Source organism: Chionomys nivalis, chromosome 9 (genome assembly GCF_950005125.1).
Source record: "Chionomys nivalis chromosome 9, mChiNiv1.1, whole genome shotgun sequence".
Lineage (NCBI taxonomy): Eukaryota > Metazoa > Chordata > Mammalia > Rodentia > Cricetidae > Chionomys > Chionomys nivalis.
Genome location: NC_080094.1, coordinates 11,386,525 through 11,407,079, shown reverse-complemented (window position 1 = coordinate 11,407,079; position 20,555 = coordinate 11,386,525). Strand labels below are relative to the sequence as shown.

The 20,555-nt window shown below is 52.9% G+C and overlaps 2 protein-coding genes across 2 annotated transcripts in view; both read right to left on the bottom strand.

The window, feature by feature from the left end:
• The window catches only part of Kcnb1 (potassium voltage-gated channel subfamily B member 1), an 89,502-nt gene extending 86,156 nt beyond the window's left edge, over nt 1-3,346 (bottom strand). Inside the window, exons 1-2 of the mRNA XM_057780786.1 lie at nt 2,465-3,346; nt 712-1,443 (exon numbers count right to left, since the gene is read on the bottom strand). Of these exons, the coding sequence (XP_057636769.1) occupies nt 712-1,278 (567 nt within the window). The 5' untranslated portion in view covers nt 1,279-1,443; nt 2,465-3,346. The remainder of the gene's footprint in view (nt 1-711; nt 1,444-2,464) is intronic.
• Nucleotides 3,347-14,297: 10,951 nt separating this feature from the next.
• Ptgis (prostaglandin I2 synthase) overlaps nt 14,298-20,555 on the bottom strand; it is a 34,877-nt gene continuing 28,619 nt past the window's right edge. The window contains exons 7-10 of the mRNA XM_057781847.1: nt 19,844-20,012; nt 18,851-19,032; nt 18,434-18,585; nt 14,298-15,733 (exon numbers count right to left, since the gene is read on the bottom strand). Coding sequence (XP_057637830.1) covers nt 15,589-15,733; nt 18,434-18,585; nt 18,851-19,032; nt 19,844-20,012 — 648 coding nt within the window. The 3' untranslated portion in view covers nt 14,298-15,588. The remainder of the gene's footprint in view (nt 15,734-18,433; nt 18,586-18,850; nt 19,033-19,843; nt 20,013-20,555) is intronic.

Genomic DNA, 20,555 nt, shown 5'->3' with positions numbered 1-20,555 from the left:
AGCCTGACTCAGAGGAATCGCACCTGCCCCGCTCCTCACCCCAAGCCCCTCCTGACCCCCCAAGGCTTCCACTTTGCCCCACAGCCCACCCTGACTGATCTCATTCACTCCTGCCTCATTCTCTAGGCTTCTACTCTGCTTTGATTCGGAAATCCACACCCTCCTCCAACAGCCACCGAAACTGCACCACACTTCAAGTCCATAAACAAGAAACCAGGAAGGGCCGCTCACACACAGTCTGAGCCTTTGGGCAGGCCTGTCCTTGCCACTAGCCTTCCCCTGTCTTCTGCCATCTCTTAAAATACCCATGTGTGCCTCAGCCTCCATCAAGCATGCCTGTGGGCTGCATTTATACCCTTCCTTGGTGGCGGAGTGGGGTTATAGTAGGGCTGAATACCACAGCGGCAGGGCTGGCTGCTCTGGCCTGGAATTAGGGCCTAGGCAGGACACCAGACTGCACTCAGCAAAGTCAGCCTGTTCTCACTTGCAGTTGTAGCATTTTAGAGTCTTATAAACCCATCTCCATTCAACAAAGTGGGGGTACACAGCACTGAATCATCCAAGGGGGCTGTCTTATGACACATGGGAAGGGTACAAGAGTGGTGGCCCTTGGAGAACTTGCTTGGAGTCCCTGCCTTTTACTAGTTCTCATCGTGAGGAGCCGGGAGCCACAGCGTGGGCCTCCAGGATGGGAGCAGATCCCAGACTCACCTTGGCGGCCACCGATGAATTGGGCTTCTCCAGCAGGTCCCAGAGTTTCTTCCTTTTCTCGGCGCAGCACGTGTTGTCGAACTCCTCGCCCTCCCGCTCCCGCAGAGTCTCGGCCTCGCGCTTCAGCTCCTCGTTCATCTGCTCCTTCTTCTGGTGGTAGCGGGCCTGACAGCAGGACTCCAGGTAGATCTCATCGATGCCCCAGTAGTCCAGCTCCTGGCTGAAGCTCAGCGCGCACATCTCCTCCATCATGTGCAGGCGGCCCGTGCGGTAGAAATTGAGAATGGAGGTAAAGGCGCCCGGGTGGCGGTCGAAGAAGTACTCATTGTCCTCAAGGCTGTAGTCGTCGCACACCTGGAGCAGAGAGTCGTGCGTGTTGCAGTCCCGGAGCTTGCCCAGCCGCGTGCGGGGCAGGCGGTCCAGAGTGCGCCACAGCACCTCATGCGCCAGTCCCCCGACGTTGAGGCGCACCCGGCGTGAGCACGCCTTGCTGCGTACGATCTCCATGGGCTCGGGCGGCAGCGAGCTGGTGGAGCGCGAGCCATGCTTCGTCATGCCCGCCGGCATCGCTGGTCCGGCCGTCCCCGCCCCCCCTGCCCCCCCAGGCCGCTGTCACTCGACGGCAAGGCCCGCTGCCGCGGGGGCGGGGGGCGGGGAGCGCTGCGGGCCGCTGCGGTGCAGGGGTACGCGAGGGCGGGCGTCACGGCTGCCGTCTCACCTCCATCCCGACGGCTGCGAGGCGGAAAGCGAAAGCGGACACAGGTCAGCGAACAGCCGCGAGGTTCCTCCCCCAGGGTCCCCACCGGCCTTGACCTTCCCGAGGCTTAAGCGGCTCAGAGGGGGGTTGGGGGGGGGGGGGGAACTGATGGCCGCTGTCCCTCCCGCCGGTGCTGAAGTCAGCCCCACCCCTGGACGGAAGGAGGGGTGACTCTCCCGGTGGGAGAGGCCCCCAGGAGGCGCCCAGGAAGCCCCACCCCCGCCCTGGCGCAATCCGGCCGCCCGGGGCGCTGTCCGCCCCGTCGAGTGCTGAAACTCCCTGTTCTGCGGGTCTTGGATGTAATGCCCAACCTGGCCCCGCAATGGGGAGGCAGGAAGAGGCAGGGAGAACTTTCTTTCTCTTTTTAGTGAGTTCTCATCTCCTCCCACCCAAGATAGTCAGGATTTGGGGTGGGAGCATAACGATGGCATTGGGCTTGCTTTTTCTAAATCCTAAAAGATTTTGGGTCGAGTGGGGATTGTGGAGTCTAAACAGATGCCCACCTGTCGGAGGTCACCAGGCAACCCTGACCTGGGGCGACCCCACTCCTTACAACATCAGGACCTGAGGTCGTTCCCGAGACTAGGTGAGGGTCGAAGGAACCAAGCCAGCGGGGTCTGCACCTCCCTGTGTGCCCCCCACCTTAGCGCAGGAGGGTGCGGAGTCCTCCGGATCCGCCTGCTCGATGCTCCCCTCCCGCCCCCTCCCCCTTCTCTCTCTCCTCCCCCCCCTCCTCCCGTTCCTCCTCCTCCTCCTCGCTCCTCCCGGCTATGGCTTTTTATAACTCCGGGTTCTGCGCCTTTGCCCGGGCTCGGGAGGGAAGGGGTGGGGGAGGTGGGAGGCGGGGAAACCAGCGGAATCTTCTGGCCTTTCGGAGCGTGCCCTCCTCCCGCCACGCACCGGTGATTTCGGGGGGTTCCCGGGGCCCACAGCACGCCGGGCGCACGCCCCGCCCCCCGCCCCGGGGTGGGCCCGCGCCGCCCCCGCCACACTCACCCCCAGGGCGGCCGCCTCCCGAGGCCGCGCCGCGCGCATCTCGCCGGCCGCCCGCGCCCCCGCCCGCGGCAGCGGCGGTCCCGGGGCCGGGCTGGGCCTACCCCGGCCGGCCGGGCGGGCGGGCGGGCGGCACCGGCACCGGGGCTGCGGGGCGCGGGCGGGGCGCTCTGCGGGGCGCGGAGACTACGCGGCTCGGGCGATCGGCGGCGCCTCCGCCTCCACCTCGGGCTCCGGCTGGGCTCGGCGGCGGCCGCGGCTGCCTGCGCGAGATCAACAAGTCGGGCTGAGCTTCGGCTCTGCGCTCGCTGCGATTCTGTCCCGCACTTCGGAGCGCGGCGAGTGGCACCGAGGCGGGACGGCGCCACCTGCGGGTCGGAAGCGCGCGCGGCTTAACCCCTCCGTGCCCGGCCCTGGCCCAGGCCCAGGCCGCGGGGCCCACCCGGGAGGGCTCTCTGCGTTCCGGCCACCACGAGGCTGAACGCCTACTGCATGCAGGCTCTGCACGTAGACACAGCTACGAAGACACCAAGTCTCCGGGTCGCAGGGCTGCCGGGAGAGCGACTGTAAACAGAAGTAGGGGACTATGTCAGACAGGCAAGATGCTGGGAGGATGGGAGAGCTGGAGAAGGCAGGTGGCAATTTTAAATAGCCCTTGCCTCGATTCCATTCCAGATTCTAAAATCAAATTCTAGGTTCTAGAGCAAGGTGGACAGTCTACCTACTAACAAATAAATCTGCAAAACGAGTGGGCAGGTGGGTGGTTGCTGCTGAGGAGAGACATACGGCCAAGGCAGCCAAGACTCAGAGCTTGCATGGTCCCATCAGTCACTCACCCATTCATGCTAGCTAGGACGGCTGCTTCTGTGGAGCTAAGTGTTATACTCAACCAAAGGATGCACTGCCCCCGCCTCACTCTGCAGTGGGGCGTGCAGACTATATCAGGCCATCTCAAGTGCTGTGGGGTGGCAAGGTTTGCATTCAGAAGGGTCCAGGCTTCCCTCCAATCGGCCACACTTGGGTCCTGCCTGGTCTTTGCTGGTTTGTTCTCTTGCAACCGTATCTGTGGTGTGGTATGAAGGTGGCAGAGATGCAGAAGAGGGAAAACCTTGTCCCTGAGGGGGAGAGGTGGCAGAGATGCAGAAAGAGCCTTGTCCCGGAGTGGGGAAATCTTAATGAGACTTAGTGTTCTGAGATAAGTCCCTTCCCCTCTCCACTCTTGGTCTCATTGCCTTTGCATCACACAGAGCTGTTTGGAAAGATCTATCTCATCGGTTCCCTCATCATGACGCAGCCCAAGCTGCTTCTGCCTTCTCTCCCTGCGACCTCTGCTCTGAGCTCCCGATCCCTTCTCTGCCTCCCACCGGTCACGATGATAGCCACATGATAGCCACGCCTGTCAGAGTGAATGTTCCATTGCCTGAACTGAATGCTGTTGTCACAGTACTGAAGCCTTGCCCGGGTTTTCCTTGCTCTAGCGATAGATCTGGTTCAGTCCCTCCCTCTTCTCTGCTTGCCCACCGTTGGAGCAAGACGAGCAACTAAACATATTTTTATTTTTTTAATGAGAGGGTCTCAGCCAATTACGAGTGCTAACAGGAAATCAGGAGTGCGATGGGAAGGATGGGTTATACTGAGAGCTTTACCCAGGTGCTCAGGAAGGGCCTCTCAGAGGCCGAAGACAGACTCCACAGGTAAGAAGGGAGTCAGCTATGGGGAACTATGAGGTGTTCCAGACAGTGTGTCCAGGTTAGAGGTCAAGGGCAAACGAGGAACAAGTGCCTCCCTGGCTACTACAATATCAACATAGAAAACACAAGACTTGCTTCCCTTCCCTGTTGTGCCGCAAATTAAAATCACCTTAGCAGGGAGCTGCATCTAAGGCATTGTCTTTTTTTTTTTTTTTTTTTTGGTTTTTCGAGACAGGGTTTCTCTGTGGCTTTGGAGCCTGTCCTGGAACTAGCTCTGTAGACCAGGCTGGTCTCGAACTCACAGAGATCCGCCTGCCTCTGCCTCCCAAGTGCTGGGATTAAAGGCGTGTGCCACCACCGCCCGGCAAGGCATTGTCTTAATTGTTGTACAAGAACCTGCCCAAATGTCGGCAGCGGTTACTGGTAGGAGCCCAGATTAAAGGGCTTGGGAAAAGGAAGATTGCTCCCTTTTGCTGGCTTGGCCTTGCCTCTTGCTGCGGAGTTGATTGATGCTGCTGCTGCTGCTGCTGACAATGATGATGATGATGATGATGATATGATGACGACAGCAATGATGATGATGCTGATAGCGACGATGATGATGATGCTTGTTCCTTCACTGATATCAGAACCAGCAGTTTTAGGCTTCCAGTTTTAGACTAAGGACCTTCAATTCTCCAGGAACCTACAGATTTTCAGTGCCGACTTGGGACAGCTGAGGCACCTCAAGGACCGAGAAACTACCAGATTCCTGGTCTCATGGTGCTGGGATCATTTCAGAGTAAGCTGACTAAATACATTTTTTAACATATTTGATATATAAAAGTCTTCTATTTTAACATATAAAATGTGCGTCCTATTGGTCCCGTTGCTCTAGAAAACCCCAGCTCATACAAGGTGCATGTGTGTGTGCGTGCACGCATGTGCATGTGTGCATATGGAGGCCAGAGGTCAACTTTGGGTATGCTCCTTAGGTGGCATCCATCTTTTTAGTTTTATTTATTTGTTTAGAGATGGCTTCTCTCATTGGCTGGGAACTCGCCAGCTAGACAGGCTGACTGGTCCGTGAGCCCCGGGGATCTGCTTGTCTGTGTCACCCCCGCCTTGGGATTGTAAACACACACTGTAATGCCTGGGTTTTGTTTTTTGTTTTTTTGTTTTGTTTGTTTGTTTACAAGGATTCTGGAGATTGAACTCAGGTCCTAGTACTTGGGAGGCAAGCACAGTACTGGTAGCCACTCCCCAGTCCCCATCATTTCTCCATCCCTTACCCACCCACTTCCCCTGAGAGTGCTCCCTACTTCAAGGCAGCACTTGTTACCTGTTCAGTGGATTGTATATTTTCTAGGTGAGATTTTGAAAAAGTGGTGTTTTGTGTATATGTCTCGACTCATACGTTTTTTGTTATTTGTTTTGTTTTACCTTTTGCCCCCCAGAAAATAGTTCAGTATGTAGCCCAGGCTGGATTTGAACTCACCATGCTCTGTTTTATCCTCCTGGGTGGTATGGGATTGCAGATCTACCTGCCTGCACCGCCGTGCCTGCTCTGTGCTGGGACTCTAATGTTGTGTCTTATCTTCAGACCTGCTCACGCTGATGTGGGTTCACCAGTTCACCGGGCCTCACAATGCATGTCCCTTCCTCCCTGTTGACTCCCTCAACGTCACTTGTCCTAGTGCTCAGCAGGCTCACCTTGAACTTGGCTACGTAGCCAAGGATGCGTTTGGATCTCTGATTCTCCTGCCTTCTCCTCCTAAGTGCTGAGATTATAGGCATGCTCCAGCGCACCTGATGTACACAGCACTAGAGCTGAGCCCAGGGCTCTGTGCATGCTAGGCCAGGGCTTTACCAGCTGAGCTTTGTCCCCAGCCCTGACTTTGTAAACATGCTTCCTGAAGCTTTGGAACAATGTGTCCAGGGTGTGTACACTCTTGACTAAGTGCACCCAGACTCCACTGCCTCTGGTGGCGTATCCTCCAAAGTGCCAGGAGTCCTTCGGCCTCCATTAGCTTTTATCCAGAGAGAGGAGCGCGGAACATCCAGCGTGTGCCAGGAGGCAGCTCAGTGTATCGAAATTAATGAATCTCAGGTTTGCTTCATACACAATGGAATCTGTGTGTGTGTTTGAGCTGTTGTCGTGGTGATGGTGGCTGTTGTGGTGGCTGTTGTTTTGAGTATAGTTATGATTGTTGTAGTAGTGACTGTTGTTATAGTTGTCGTGGTGGTAGCTACAATTATAACTGTAGTTGTAGTTGTTATCATTGGGGGCTCTTGCTATAGGTGTTATGATTGTGGTTGTTGTTATGGTTGTTTGGTGGTTGTTGCTGTGTTTGTTACAATTGTGGTTGTTGTAGTGGTAGTGACTGTTGTGGTTGTGTTGGTGATGGCTGTTGTTTTATTTTTGGTTAAGTTGTTATGGCTGAAAGCTTGTTATGATTGTGGTTGTTGTTTTAATTGTGGTTGTTGGTTGTTGCTGTGATTGCTGTTATGGTTGTGGTTGTTATGTTATGATGATTATTGTGATTGTGATTGTTGTTATAATTATAGTTATTATGGTTGTTGGTTGTTGCCATGGTTGCTGTTATGGTTGTAGTTCTTATTATGGTTGATGATTGTTGCTGCGGTTGTTACGTTTGTAGTGTTATTATGGTTGGTGATTGTTGCTGTGGTTGTTCTTATGTTTGAGGTGTTATTTTGATTGGTGATTATTGCTGCAGTTGTTATGTTTGTGATGTTATTATGGTTGATGATTGTTGCTGTGGTTGTTATGTTTGTGGTGTTATTATGGTTGGTGATTGTTGCTGTGGTTGTTCTTATGTTTGAGGTGTTATATTGATTGGTGATTGTTGCTGCGGTTGTTATGTTTGTGATGTTATTATGGTTGGTGATTGTTGCTGTGGTTGTTGTTATGTTTATGGCTATATTATGACTGGGATTGTTGCCATGGTTGCTGTTATGGTTGTGGTTGGTTAGTGCCTATTGTCATGCTTGTTATTATAGTTGTTGGTTTACAGGATTCCTTTATGATCTAGCTGCTAAGCCCCTTGATGACTTTGAATGTTGTAAACATCTATCTGTCACCTGTGCATTATTTTTTTGCTATTGGTATCTTTTGTTTCCAGAATATTTTTGAGGGGTCTGTGAGATGGCTCAGTAGTGCTTATCCCCAAACCTGACAACCATCCCCCTGCCTCAGACTCGTGATTAGCTGGGATGACAGGCCTGAGCCTCCAGTCCTGGTTGTGGGTGGTTTTTCTGGAGCAAGCCACTTTCCTGCACTGGTCTGAGGGGTTGCCTTTGCCATCTGTAACCCCTCAGGCTCATCGCCTGCCTGTCTGGTCTTTATGTGCCCACATGACCCTTATCAAGTAGCATGGGATTCTGCATGCTGAGTCCTTGAGGCCTCTCTCTTTGCTCTTCTGTTTTAGGGTGAGTTTATCTACTGTCCTCTTTCAGTGAGGGACAATCATGCCACCCTGGTTGTCATTTTGTATTCCCAAGCACCAGCCTGTCACCAGCTCCTACCCAGAGCTCCCATCTGCCCAGGGAACCCTTGAAAACAGCAGTCTCTAGGAAGAAACTTGACTAGAAAGCCTAGAGAAGTGCTTCTCCCCACGCCCCGCAAAGAAGGCCGATGTTTCATCGTTTATCCCAGAGGACATGCGATAACATCCACACAGGGGTTTGATTTTCACAACTCTGGGGAAGGGGGCATCTTCCTGGTGTCTGTTTGGTGAAGGCAAGGGGATGTCGCCAAACATAGTGTCACACAGAGAATGGTTCCCACGGTGATAGTGAAGGTAGCTGCTGCCTGAAAGTCAATAGTGTCAAGTCTGATAAATCCCACTTGAGTCTCTCGGAAGGCAAAGGTGTTTCCCAACCTAGAACTGCTCTTCTCTCAGTCAGCAGTGAGTGGCTTCTTTGTGACACACGGAAGATCCAGGGCAGGAGAAACAGATGTCACTCAGTGCCTCATTCAGCTGTAAGAAGTACAGTGAGGAAAAGCAGCCAGAAGGGAGCAAGGCACATGCCTGATGGAGGCATCAGCAGTGGTGGATGAGGTGGTCAAGGGAGGCTTCCTAGGGAGGCAGTCACAAGGAAACTGAGTATCACAGAGAGACATCAACCTTGTGTGTGCAGAGGAAGGAGGTACATCAGGGGAGTCCCAAGAGCCCAAGCCCTGAGTATGCAATGTTCAAGAACATCTGGATTCAGCGCCTTTTATTTTCCAGAGGGAAAGAGCCCGAGTTTCCTTGTGTTGGGGAGTCCTGGAAGATTTTCACAGAGGGATCCCGGGCATTCAGGCCTGTTTCCAAGCAACCTCTCCATCAAAGAGGGTGCCAGGGAGACCTGAGCAATGCAAGGTGGTCTCAGGAGACCCATAAGAAGGTTCCGGCAATTGTCCAGACCAAACGAAATAAGCCCTAAACCAGGTGGTGGGCAAGTCCATGGCCATGGCCTAAGACCCTGGGTGTTTAGATCACCCTGCCTCACCTACAAAGTCCCACTGGCAGCTTAGGGGAGAAGCAAGCAGGTCCCCTTGCACCTGAAAGTGCAGGCAGCAGGGCTGGCTCCATCAGGCTCCATCCAGCCCTGTGGTGTCTGTGTGTTTATTCAGCAAGGAGTTGTGGAAAGTTCCTTCGGGTGGAGGCCGTCTCATGGCAAAGAGAGAGGGCTCCGGGGCAGAACGGCTGGTTTGGGATGGCTCTGGACAAGTGATCTGGCCTCTCTGAACCACAATGTTCCCATCTCTAAAATGAGTAGCCATAGAGATGGTGTCTACTTTATTAGGTTATGAGGGTTTTTTAGTTTTTTAAAAACATATTTATTTATTATGTATATAGTATTCTGCCTGCATGCATGCCTACACACCAGAAGAGGACACAAAATCTAATTATAGATAGTTGTCCCATGTGGCTGCTGGGAATTTGAACTCAGGAACTCTCAAAGAGCAGTCAGTGCTCTTAACCTTCTGAGCCATCTCTCCAATCCCCAGAAAAAAATAAATTTAATTTTCTGTGTGTGGGTGTTTTGCCTGCACATATGTCTGTGTACCTTGTGCGTGGGTCTTAACAAACATATACATCTATTATCATTTCTTATTCATGTGCTTGTGTCTTTTTTTTTTTTGTTTGTTTGTTTGTTTGTTTTTGTTTTTCGAGACAGGGTTTCTCTGTGGTTTTGGAGCCTGTCCTGGAACTAGCTCTTGTAGACCAGGCTGGTCTCGAACTCACAGAGATCTGCCTGCCTCTGCCTCCCAAGTGCTGGGATTAAAGGCGTGCGCCACCACCGCCCGGCTCAGTGGTTACTCTTATACGGGACCCGATTTTCATGCTCAGCACCCAAATCGGACAGCTTTACAATCCTGTTAACTCCAGCTCTAGGGATCTGACACCTCTGCCCTCCTTGGGACACCTGCACTCCTGTGCACACACACACAGACACATAATTAAAAATAAATATTTAAAAAGAAAACATAACAGAGGCCAGGAGAAACCTGGTATGATGGTCCACACCTGTATTCCCACCACTCAGGAGACGGAAGCAGGAGGATCACTGTAACTCCAGTTCCAGGGGATCTGATGCCCTCTTCTGACCCTGTGCACACCAGGCATGTATGTGGTGCAGAGACATACATGCAGGCAAATCACCCACACACATTTAATTAATTAAATTAAAAGTTCAAAGTCACCTTTGCTTAAATAGTTAGTTCAAGGCCATCCTGGGCTATGTGAGATCCTGACTCAAACCCGGTAAACACACAGGAAAAGGGGAGGGAGGCAGAAAGGGAGGGAGGGAGGAAGGAAGGAAAGCTGAGCTATGCCTGTGATCTTTCTGTAAGAAGGGCTGCTGCATAAACCTCTGATTAAAGGACAAGCCACAACACTTATGGAGGGGACGGCACCCCAGTGCGGCCAAGTTCAACCTCAGACCATCTGATCCTGGTCACTGCTCTCGCCAGACCTGTCCAGCATCTTGCTAGGAGGAGCTGAGGTCCACCCACGCCACTCGCTCTGACCGTGCTGACTAGAGGCTCCTCTGTTGGAAGTCCGGCCTTCCGTGGACTCCATACCATCCATCATTTATGTCCCACTGGGCAGCCGGCTCAGGTTTCTTTGAGTTTCTGGTAGAGTAAGGCTAATTAATACCATACGCCCTTGCCCCCACCTTGTACTAGCTGGTTCTGTGTGTCAGCTTGACACAAGCTAGAGTCATAAGAGAGGAAGGAGCCTCTGCTGAGGAAATGTCTCCATGAGATTCAGCTTTAAGGCATTTTCTCAATTAGTGATCGGGGGGGAGGGCCCAGTCTATTGTGGGTGGAGCCACCCCTGGGATGGTAGTTCTGGGTTCTTTAGGAAAGCAGGATGAGCAAACCACGATGAGCAAGCCAGTAAGCAGCATCCTCCATGGCCTCTGCATCAGCTCCTCCCTCCAGGCGTCTGCCCTTCTTAAGTTCCTTTCCTGACTTCCTTCCGTGATGAACAGCAATGTGGAAGTGGAAGCCAAACAAACCCTTTCCTCCTCAACTTGCCTTTTGGTCATAGTGCTTTATTGCAGTAATAGAAACCCTAACTAAGATACCCCCCCAAAAAACACGCACACACACACAGGTGCGCATGCTTGTGTGCTCAAATTCCATGGTAGAGAAAAGTGACTTGATGGAAGTGCATGGAGGGACCCTGAGAGACTCAGGAGGACATGAGCGCATCATTCCATATCAGAGTGGATGTTACATGGGACCCCGGCTGCCCCAGGGATCAGCCCATCAGCTGCCCAGGTCCTGGGAGCATGGATGAGGTGGTACATGACGCACTATGCATCCCGCCTAACTCTGGGAAGTACTCACACAATAACCACAACAATAACGACCAGACTGGTTGACCATGTACTATATATTAGAGCTGTGGGCAGGGAGAGGTGTCTGTGTCTGTTCTACTGATTTTATCTCCCCCTTGCACCAGGCACTGAAGACAATATCAATGAAACCATCAAACTGTTGGATGACCCCGAGTGACCCAGTGTCTGAGTCTAGTTCCTCTACTAACCTAGGCTGGCTCACACTTGCCATCCTCCTGCCTTAGCTGTGTGAGTAGCTGGGATCCCGGATTTGCACCACCAGACTCAGCTCCAATGACTGCCTTTTTTTTTCCTTTCAGAGTCCGCTTGTCTTTATCAAGCCCTGAGTTTCCTGGCCTAAATGAACAAAACTTGTTTTATGGCCAACCCAATGTTTATTTGTTCCTCCATCTCTTAGCGTATCACGAGTCCTCGAGCCTCACCATCCTCCTTCCGTGTTCTCAATCGCCAAGTCCCACCCAGCCATCTACCCACTCTCTCCACCACACACTTGCCAACTTACCTCTGTCTCCTCTCCTTTCAATCATGTGCCCACACCGTCCGCCTTCCTCCCCATTCACCCAACCTCTTGCCCATCTATCTTTTACCAATATGTCACTTAACCTTTAAACACGTCCATCTACCTGCCGTTAACCCACCCATCTATCCTTCCATCCACCTCCCCCCCACACTTCTCAGCCATCCACCACCATCTGGTACTCATCTACCTATAAACCCAACCCTTCATCCGCCCCAGATACTCATGCATCACTCCGTCCATCCATCCATCCATCCATCCATCCATCCATCCATCCATCCACCCACTACCCATCCATCCACCCCTCCACCTGTGCATCCTTGAACCTTCCCATCCACCACCTAACAATGGCCCAGGCCTTCGTGTGTTATAATGCTTTGTGCAGGCTGTACTCTGTGAGACCCCAGCACGGTCTCCTGGGTTCTCTTCCAGGCTAGACATGGGTGCCACCAGAGAAAGTCCCCACAGAGGGAGCCTTTCTGTGCCCAGGACTTTGAAAGCCATCGACTTCCAGGGTGTGGGGCCAAAAGATGATGGAATACAGAACAAGTAAGATGCAGGCTTCCAGCAGAGCAATTAAAGGTAAGCTAATCTCTCTCCCCTTCGAAGGAGCCAGGGAACTCCAAGACACACAAGAGGAGTCAGCAAAAGAAGAAACCAAAGCTGCAGAGATGAAGGGCTAGCAAGCAGATGCTCCTGGTATAGTATCTTCCTGAGAGCTCAGCTTCCCTGTCCTGCAGGCCTGGTGTCTGTCCCACCTCCTCTCCTCTTTAATGTCCCTTGCCTAGTGCTCCCTGCCACCCACCTCCCTTCCCATCGCTCTTCTTGTTAGCCCACCCTCCGAGCTCCCCTATTTATAGCCCTTCCCCTCTTACTATTTACAATAAAGAACAACTTCCCAGGATGAGACCTGGTGGCGTAGTGCTTCCTGTTTACCTCCCAGCAGACGGCCTCACCCCCAGACTCAGAAGCTCCCTCTTCCGAATCACACAGGGGCAGTTCATGAGCAAGGCCACTTTAATAGGCGCGCGTCCATCTGACAGTATAACATGAAGCTTGAGCGCTGTGTCGAAACGGCAAGGCGTCACTACCATGCCGCTTACAAAATACACTGTGATGCTGTATTTATTAAAAACAACAAAAGCATCAAAACCAAAGCCCGGAGAGAGCTCATAGTAGGCTTCTCTATCCGGAGACTGGGCTCCCAGCCCCTGCCATGAGCCCTTCGCCCCTTTTGGACCCCTTACCCACAGTGGGTCCGCCGATGAAACGAGGAGAGACATGAGTGAAGCCTCAGACAGCCAGCATGCTGGCTCATCTAACCCAGGCACACAGGCTCTGGGGCCCAGAGTCTTGACCTCCACTGCCCAGGGCCAGTTTATTCTTGACAGATCTGTGGGGTACGCTTGATACTGGCTCACTCCTGGCAGCATAGGGAAAACAAGCGAATCCGCTTAAAGGAGAACGTTTGATGTCCAGCACGTAGTGAGATGGCCCAGGAAATGCGCCACAGATCCACCTGAAGACACCAGCACATATCCTGCCACCCAGCCCACAGCCAGGAGTGGAGAGCCTAGGGCCGGCCCACGCAGGTGGCTAATGCGTCTCTCCTCTCTAAGCTGCCGACTCCTCTGGCCCTTCATCCTTCCTTCAGACAATCTTGTGCTGCCCAAGCTGACTTCAAACTCACTGTGTAGCCAAGTATGGCTTTTGAACCCCTGATCCTCCTGCCTTCACCTTGCTGGGATTACAGGCGTGCCCCACCATAACCCAATTTATGCAGAACTGGAGATAACTTTGTGTGTGCAAGTCAACCACTCTGCCAACTGAGCTAAATCCCAGAATTTAAAGAAGGGAAGAAATGGATAGGGGGAGGAAATGAAATGAGGGCAGGCATGAACCCTCTGGGTGCTGCTTCAGCACCTCAGGTCCCTGCCAGAGCTGCCTGACCTTAACCATCTTCCTCCTACTTGACTCTCTCATAATTGTGGCTAAGGAGATGCCACCTTCAAAGGGAACTAGCCCTTCGCTGAGCGCAGGTGAACATCTTGGGACCAGTCCAGCCGGATTCAATTAGGATGGGGCTCTGAAGGGCTTCCCTCTAGCACACCAGGACTGAAGCCTGTGAGACCTTCAGCAGCTATTTCTGCCACTTTCTTCCTCCCCTTCCAGCCGTGAGGAGGCAACTGGGGGTTGCCATGGAAACTGGCTCATCCTCCCACAGGAGGCTTGCCAGCTCTGATTTCCTGCAAAGATAAGAAGCAGGCAGCAGTGGGGGGTCACCCAAGCATGAAGATGGGTTTCCCTGGGGATGCCCAGACTCCTGCCAATCACACTGTCTATCCAGGAATCCCGAGGGTGCCTGGAGACCCAGGGCCAGGGAAGCCTCCAGCCCAAGAGGTGAGCCCTGGACCTCACAGGCGCAGGGCCTTTTCTGTCTTCCCACCTAAAAGGACCGCATCACAGATGTGCCTGCGTCTCATAAGCTGCACCACGCTTGGGTGTTTCCGGCTGTCAGCTCTCCAAACACCTCTCGAGCCCTAGGAATGAGCACACACTGCCCAGCTGACGTCTGCTTCTCGGAGAGGTGCATAGGCTGGGCTCTACTGGCAAGAGTTGTGTGACCCCAGGGAAGTCACTTAACCTCTCTGAGATGGCTCTCTCATCTGGAAAGCTGGCATAACACCCTATCTTCTCCACGATGCTGTGAGGAATGAAAATACAGGTCTGCTGTGCCTGTCTCAGCACTAAAGGCACTTAGGATGCAGGGTGCGGTGGCACACATTTTTTTTTTTTTTGATTTTTCACACATTTTTATCCTAGCACTCGGGAGGCAGAGGCAGGCGGATCTCGGTGAGTCCAAGACCAGCCTGGTCTACAGAGTGAGATACAGGACAGCCAGGGCTACACAGAGAAACCCTGTTTCAAAAAAAAAAAAAAAAAAAAAAACAACAACAACAAAAAAATAATTGGGAAACAAGACCTAACAGTGAGTGAGCATGTCTGCAGTTACAGGGAGGTTTGCGAGCCACAGCCCTTTCTCCTAAATAGACAAAGGACAAAGGTGAGTTTGCACCAGACTTGGTACAAAGGCTGGGGCACTCAGAGTGGGGTGTGCAGCATGGCCTGAGACAAGCTAGCTGGTTCCTAGCACTGCATCCACCAGTGCCCCCAAGAGCCAGAACAGGGGTTCAGACTCCAGTGCTTTCAGAACCAGAAGGAACTATGGGTGTTGATGCTGACTCAGCCAAAACCTTACCCTAGGAAGGTAAGCGCTGGGGATCCTGGCAGAGCTACTCTTGGGACTGTGGCCCAGTGTGGCCAGGGCATATGCAGCCCTGGCTGTCCTGGAACTCAGAGATCTGCGTGCCTGTCTCTGCCTCACAGCCGCCATGCCTCGCTGTGTTGATATTTAAAGTGCAAGCTGGCCAAAGCCGTTCTGCCGGCTTGTGCACACTGTAGCTGGGACTTGTGCATTGAGGTGCAGGGATAGTTCTTAGACGGGCTCTCCAGACACCTCACAGGGCCAGGTCTCTCCAGGTCACACTCCACCCCAGTCTTAGCATAAGGAAAGCCCTGCTACCTACTGCCTGTGACTCAAGGACAGAGGACTTTATCCCTCAGAGTACAGCCTGCATCTTCCCAGGCATCCATGTGAACAGAGGGAGGGCCATGTCTCTGTAATAATCTAGGGACAGAACTTAAAACACACTGACGAATCTTCATGGATCCTCCCAGGACCCATTTCTGCCATGCTGGCCAAGGCCTGGACTACGACGGCTGCTGAAGGTAAGGAGGGTGACTGCTGGGAGTCAGGGACATGGTGGTGGGGACTGTGAGTACCACAGGACGGGGGACACAGGTGAATCCGAAGCCCAGACAGCCTGGTTTGGAAGCAAGTCTTCACAGCAGGATGTGGAGTTTTCATTGGCTTTTCCTGCTCTCCGTGACTTCTATGGCCCCCCCTCTGGACACATCATGCTAGGAGAGCAACAGGGGGGCAATGACGAAGGCACGGGAAGTCAGCAGGCCCCAGGGGAGTGAGGTGTCTGCTGCACAGGTCACAGCCTGATACGGTAACGAATGGGCACGTCCTCTTCTGGCTGCATCAGGCCAAAGCCGTATCTGCTGAGGTCAAACTCAGGGACCTCTGTGTCCTCGCTGCCCAGCTCCAGGTCAAAGTGAGTCAGCAGGAGAACCACAAATCTGCAGGGAGAAAGAGAGGGTGCTTCAGGCTGCGTGCTACTTTGGGTTTGGCAGAGCTCGGGAAGGTGAGGACAGCTGAGTGGGGCTGAGTGGCTGTGTCTGTGGCAGTCATCTCCTCACCGTGTAAGAGCCAGAGTGTGGTTCCCCAGCGCTCCTGCCTGCGGCATCACGTGCAGACGATGGCGCGGCCAGCGGGAGGGCCCCAGCCATGCGTCTCTAACCCTACACCCACAGCACCTGGAGAGCCCTGAGTCCCAGGTGCATCACAGTGCTCATGGCAACAAGACTGTCTCTTCCAGCCTCTGAGCAAGCCTGTACCCCCTTTCCCTAAGCTTAGAACTCTTATAGTTAGCCCTGGTCTGTAAAATTAAAACCTGCACCACTCCCTCAAGACTTCTTATATGTGATGCAACTGTCACCAAGGGCCACCTTTGCAAGGCAGCACTCTCTACCGCCACCTACTGGATACACGTAAAGCTGTCATAATAATGATGGCAATAAAGATGCCATCATTGCCTCAAAGACACAATGCCGGGCTCTGCCTTATGAATCACTGCTGTCCATGTGATCCTAATGTCCCGTGCCTCATCACTGTCCCCCGCCTCGATTCAGGGGCCTGAAACCACGATGAGCACACAGCAAGGACTTTCTCCTCTCACTGAAAGAGGAGTAGGTAAGTGGATGAGCTGGGGGAAAGTGGCCCACAAGACTTAAGGGGAAGCGACCCTCACCAGGGTCCTGCTTGGGGCTTGGTTCTCCTGTGAGGTCAAAGGGAGTAAAGACAAGCTGGCTCTCCCAGCTCTGGAGAGAGAGTCTCTCTGAGACAGGTTTTACTGCCTGTGTCCCCAGTGGGTGGGGCTGTCAGAACCACCACTGGCTGAGAGCTTCCTATCAGGGGATCACAATGACGGTGGTCACAACAAATCCATGTTGAGACGCCATGAGTCCGGTTGCCATGCTAAACACCTAGAGCCCTCTTTTGTCTGCTTAAACCGGATGAAGCAGGAACTGCAAGGTTCTATCATAGTTATTGATTTGAATGAGACAATCTGTCCTGGTGTGATTGATACATCAGGGCACAAATATGAGCAGAAAGCAAACCTCAAGTGGCTCGCATGCTGTCTCATGTTTCAGATGCAGGGGTGAGTGCAGAGCCTACAGTAGCCGAGCATGCATGCATGAGCATCCGCTGACCGCCCTGTTCATCAGGCTTTCTGCCTTTTAAAAAAAGTTTTGTTTTTTATTATGTGTGTGTATGGTCCCGGAGGGATATGTGCACATGAATGCAGTACCCGAAGAGGCCAGAAGAGGGCACCAGATCCCCCTGGAGCAAGAGTTACAGGCAGTTATGAGCTGTCCAACCAGAGTGCTGGGAACCAAACTTGTGTCCTGTGCAGTAACTTAATACTGAGCCAGCTCTCCACCTCTTGTGCATTCTGTAAGCACGTGTAAAGCTGCATGACCACCTAGCATTTGGCAACAATCTTCCTCGTGTGTCACTGATGACATATTTAATGCGAGGCTTCAGATTCCCTTTGCCTATAACCTATGGTTTCATTTTTTGAGGTTCACTCTATTTTGTGATGCTGACGATGACCTCGTGCATGCTAGGCAAGAGCCCCACATCGAGATCCAGCCTCAACTGTCTTGTTATTCTTAATTTGGAGATAAGAGCTCATGAAGTGGCCGAAGCCAGCTCTGAACTCACCATCCTCCTGCCTCAGCCTGCCCCATAGCTGGCATGATCGTCCTGTGTCCCCAAGCCCAATACCTGCTGTTTCTACTTCCTGATTATGCATGACAAGGTGGTTTTGGGGAAGGCATAGCAAGCACCAGGGCAGAACCGACTCTGTCATTATTTCCACTTTACTGTTGAGAAAAGTGAGATCAAAAAGCTAATGTGACTTGCTGTCCCCTGGCATGGTGCCTGCATGCTAATCACGTGACTAATACAGACACTGGCTAACATCTCTCAGAGCCTGGATGAGTCAGGTGATGGAATGGGCTCTCAGGAAGCTCCATTCTGACCCATTTTGGAGCTGAAATAAGCACCCACAGTTTATAGCTGGGGAGACAGGCTCAGGTTACAGGAGCTGTGTGGAACCATGGCAGAGAGCACAGCCCCTGGTCCAGACAGTCTGTGATCCTGGAAACTGAGGCTCGGGGAATCCCAGGAGGAGAACATAGGAGCTTCTTTAATCTCTCAGGAATTACAACAGCCACGGGGGGACCCTGAAGTTCAGCCAGCTTCTGCCACAGAGGTCTGAACCTGCTTTGGCAGCCCCAGATGGACAGCCACAGCCAGCTGGACTCAGCAGCCAGCGTTTGGCGTTCCCACGCCACCCTCAGAGGGAGAACCCTGCTGCCAGATCTGATCATTGTGTAAGAAATCAGAGATGTGAACTTTTTTTCTTTTTTCGAAAATGCTTCTGATTTCTAAAAGAGCCTACATTTTAAAAACACAAACAGATTACTGGACAGGAGTTGACTCTCTGCCAGTTTGGGATCTAATCCTGTAACCATTAGCCTGAGGCCATTAGTCAAAGCCACAGAGGCATCAGGTGTCACCGCACCTTGGTTACCTCCTGGGCCACATCCAAGCCCTGCCCTGGTCACACCCCACCAATGGGCTCCTTCCCTGCTGGGCCATGCACCGCTGTCCCCACACCCTGCCACCCCCATGCCCTGCCACCCACTCACTGTTTGATGCTGTTGATGGCATAGTTCTTCCCCAGGCACTGATTGTGCCCTGCTCCCCACGGCATGTTGTAATTCTTCAGTCGTTTCCCGTCTTTGTAAAAATCTTTCTTCTCCGACCCGTCGGGGTTCAAGAATCGGTTGTATTTAAATACCTGAAACAAAAAGGTGATGTCACCCCACATAAGCCTGCACCAGGATGAAGGACTGGGGAGCTCGTGCAGACTTGTCACAACTGAGCATGATGGGAAGTGACTGGACAGGGGCTGGCTTTAAGGACCGTAGAGATGACAATTCCCAGGCAGCAGAGGGAATGAAGATCACAGCAGGCTGCCACGCCTGGGACGGCTGATGACCCAGTCTCTCGCTTCCCCCACTCCCACAGTCCCTGAGGTGTCCAACTCTGCCCCTGCTACTGACCTCGGGCTCCGTGTAGATTTCCGGGTCCTTTTGGGGACTCAGGAAAGGAAAGAGAAGGAGGCGATCACCGCGTCGAAGAGAGAATTCCCTCCCATCTGCCATAGGCAAGGCCAGGTCTGCCATGACCTCGCGAGTGATGAAGGGGGCAGCCGTGAGCCGGAGGGTCTCATTTAGCACGCTGTCTGCAAGCGCGAGGCAGGAAGGGTTAGCAAGCTGCCCTCTGGCCCGCTGCACAAACAGTTGGGGAGAGTTTAGGGCCTCAGTGTCTGCTTCTACCTGTAGTGTACATTCTCTTGTGGAAACAGTCCCCTGACCTTCGTCTAGGGACCACACCCGTTTCCAGATGTTGGACAGTTGTTCTACTCTTATTGTTATTACGTATACAGTGTTCTGTCTGCATATATTCCTGCTGGCCATTACAGATGGTTGTGAGCCACCATGTGGTTGCTGGGAATTGAACTCAGGACCTCTGGAAGAGCAGTCAGTGCTCTTAACCTCTGAGTCATCTCTCCAACCCAATTGATCGCCTCTTAGCTGGTGGGTTTAAGTTTTCATTGGCCAATTGGCCTATCCCTCTGAGCCCCGTGTTTGGTTCTGGGTGGGCATATAACCCAAAAGGCCGATGAACACACTCCTGGGATTTTAGATGGGAAGGCTGGATGAGAGGCTCCGCCTCCAGCTGCTGGCAGCCGGCCAGCCTCCATAGTCCAAGGGCACCCCAGTAGAAAATGGGGCTGAAGGAGGGAGAGAGACATAGCGCTGGCAACATTGTTCAAGCCCCTGGCTTCACCTGAGCCTGAAGCTAGAGAGCTCAAGGCTCTCAGTTGCATGACTCGGGTTGAACCTCTTTCCCATCACAGCTCCTTCTGGTTCTCTGTCACTTAACACCACAAATCTCTTGAGGCCAGGAGGAACTTTGGGTAGTGATACTGGGCATGGAGGACACCGAGGGACCCTTGGAGGCACCCAGGTTAGCAGGCTTGACAATCCTACCTAGCACAGGCAGGCTGTCGAGAACCTTCTGTGGGAGGGTGCTCATCTCCGAAACAGGCTGCTCCGCTTGCCAGACAACGCACTTCAGCTCCGCGCGGACCGCCTCAAGGGCCTCAGGATTCTTGAGGAGGTAGAGAAGGAGCCAGAAGGCCGTGGGACCCATATTCCCCTGCAACAAGGACAAGTCTGTCACTCACCAAATGACCACAAGGGCTCCTTGAGTTGATCTATGGTGCAGCACTCAGCATGCCCGGTTCCCACACTGGCCCACCACCAGTCACTTCAGCCCCAGACTGTGGCCAAAATATGCTTGGAGTTTTGTTTGGTTGAGACTGGTACCGACTTGAAGAGCACACATGCCAGCCTGACCTCAAGGGAAGCCCCCGGTCTGGGGTCACCTGGGGAAGCCTCCTTCAGCAGAAAAAATTGCACGGCAAGAACACTAAGAATGTCTGGGGGTGACCTCACTTGGGGCTTCCCATGTTCCTCGATAGTTTGCACAGAAGAGGCAGAATACATATCTCCCTGCCCTTGAACTTGAGCTCAGCCATGAACTTGCTTTGACTAACAAGTAGCATAAAGTGGAAGTAATGGATAGTAGATCTAAGTCCTGACCTTCAGAGACCATGTTTGTGCCCCCTCCCTTTGACTGAGCCTTTGGATCCAGGGTGAAAGGCACACAGGGCACAGCTACATTGCCCCAGCTGGGCCA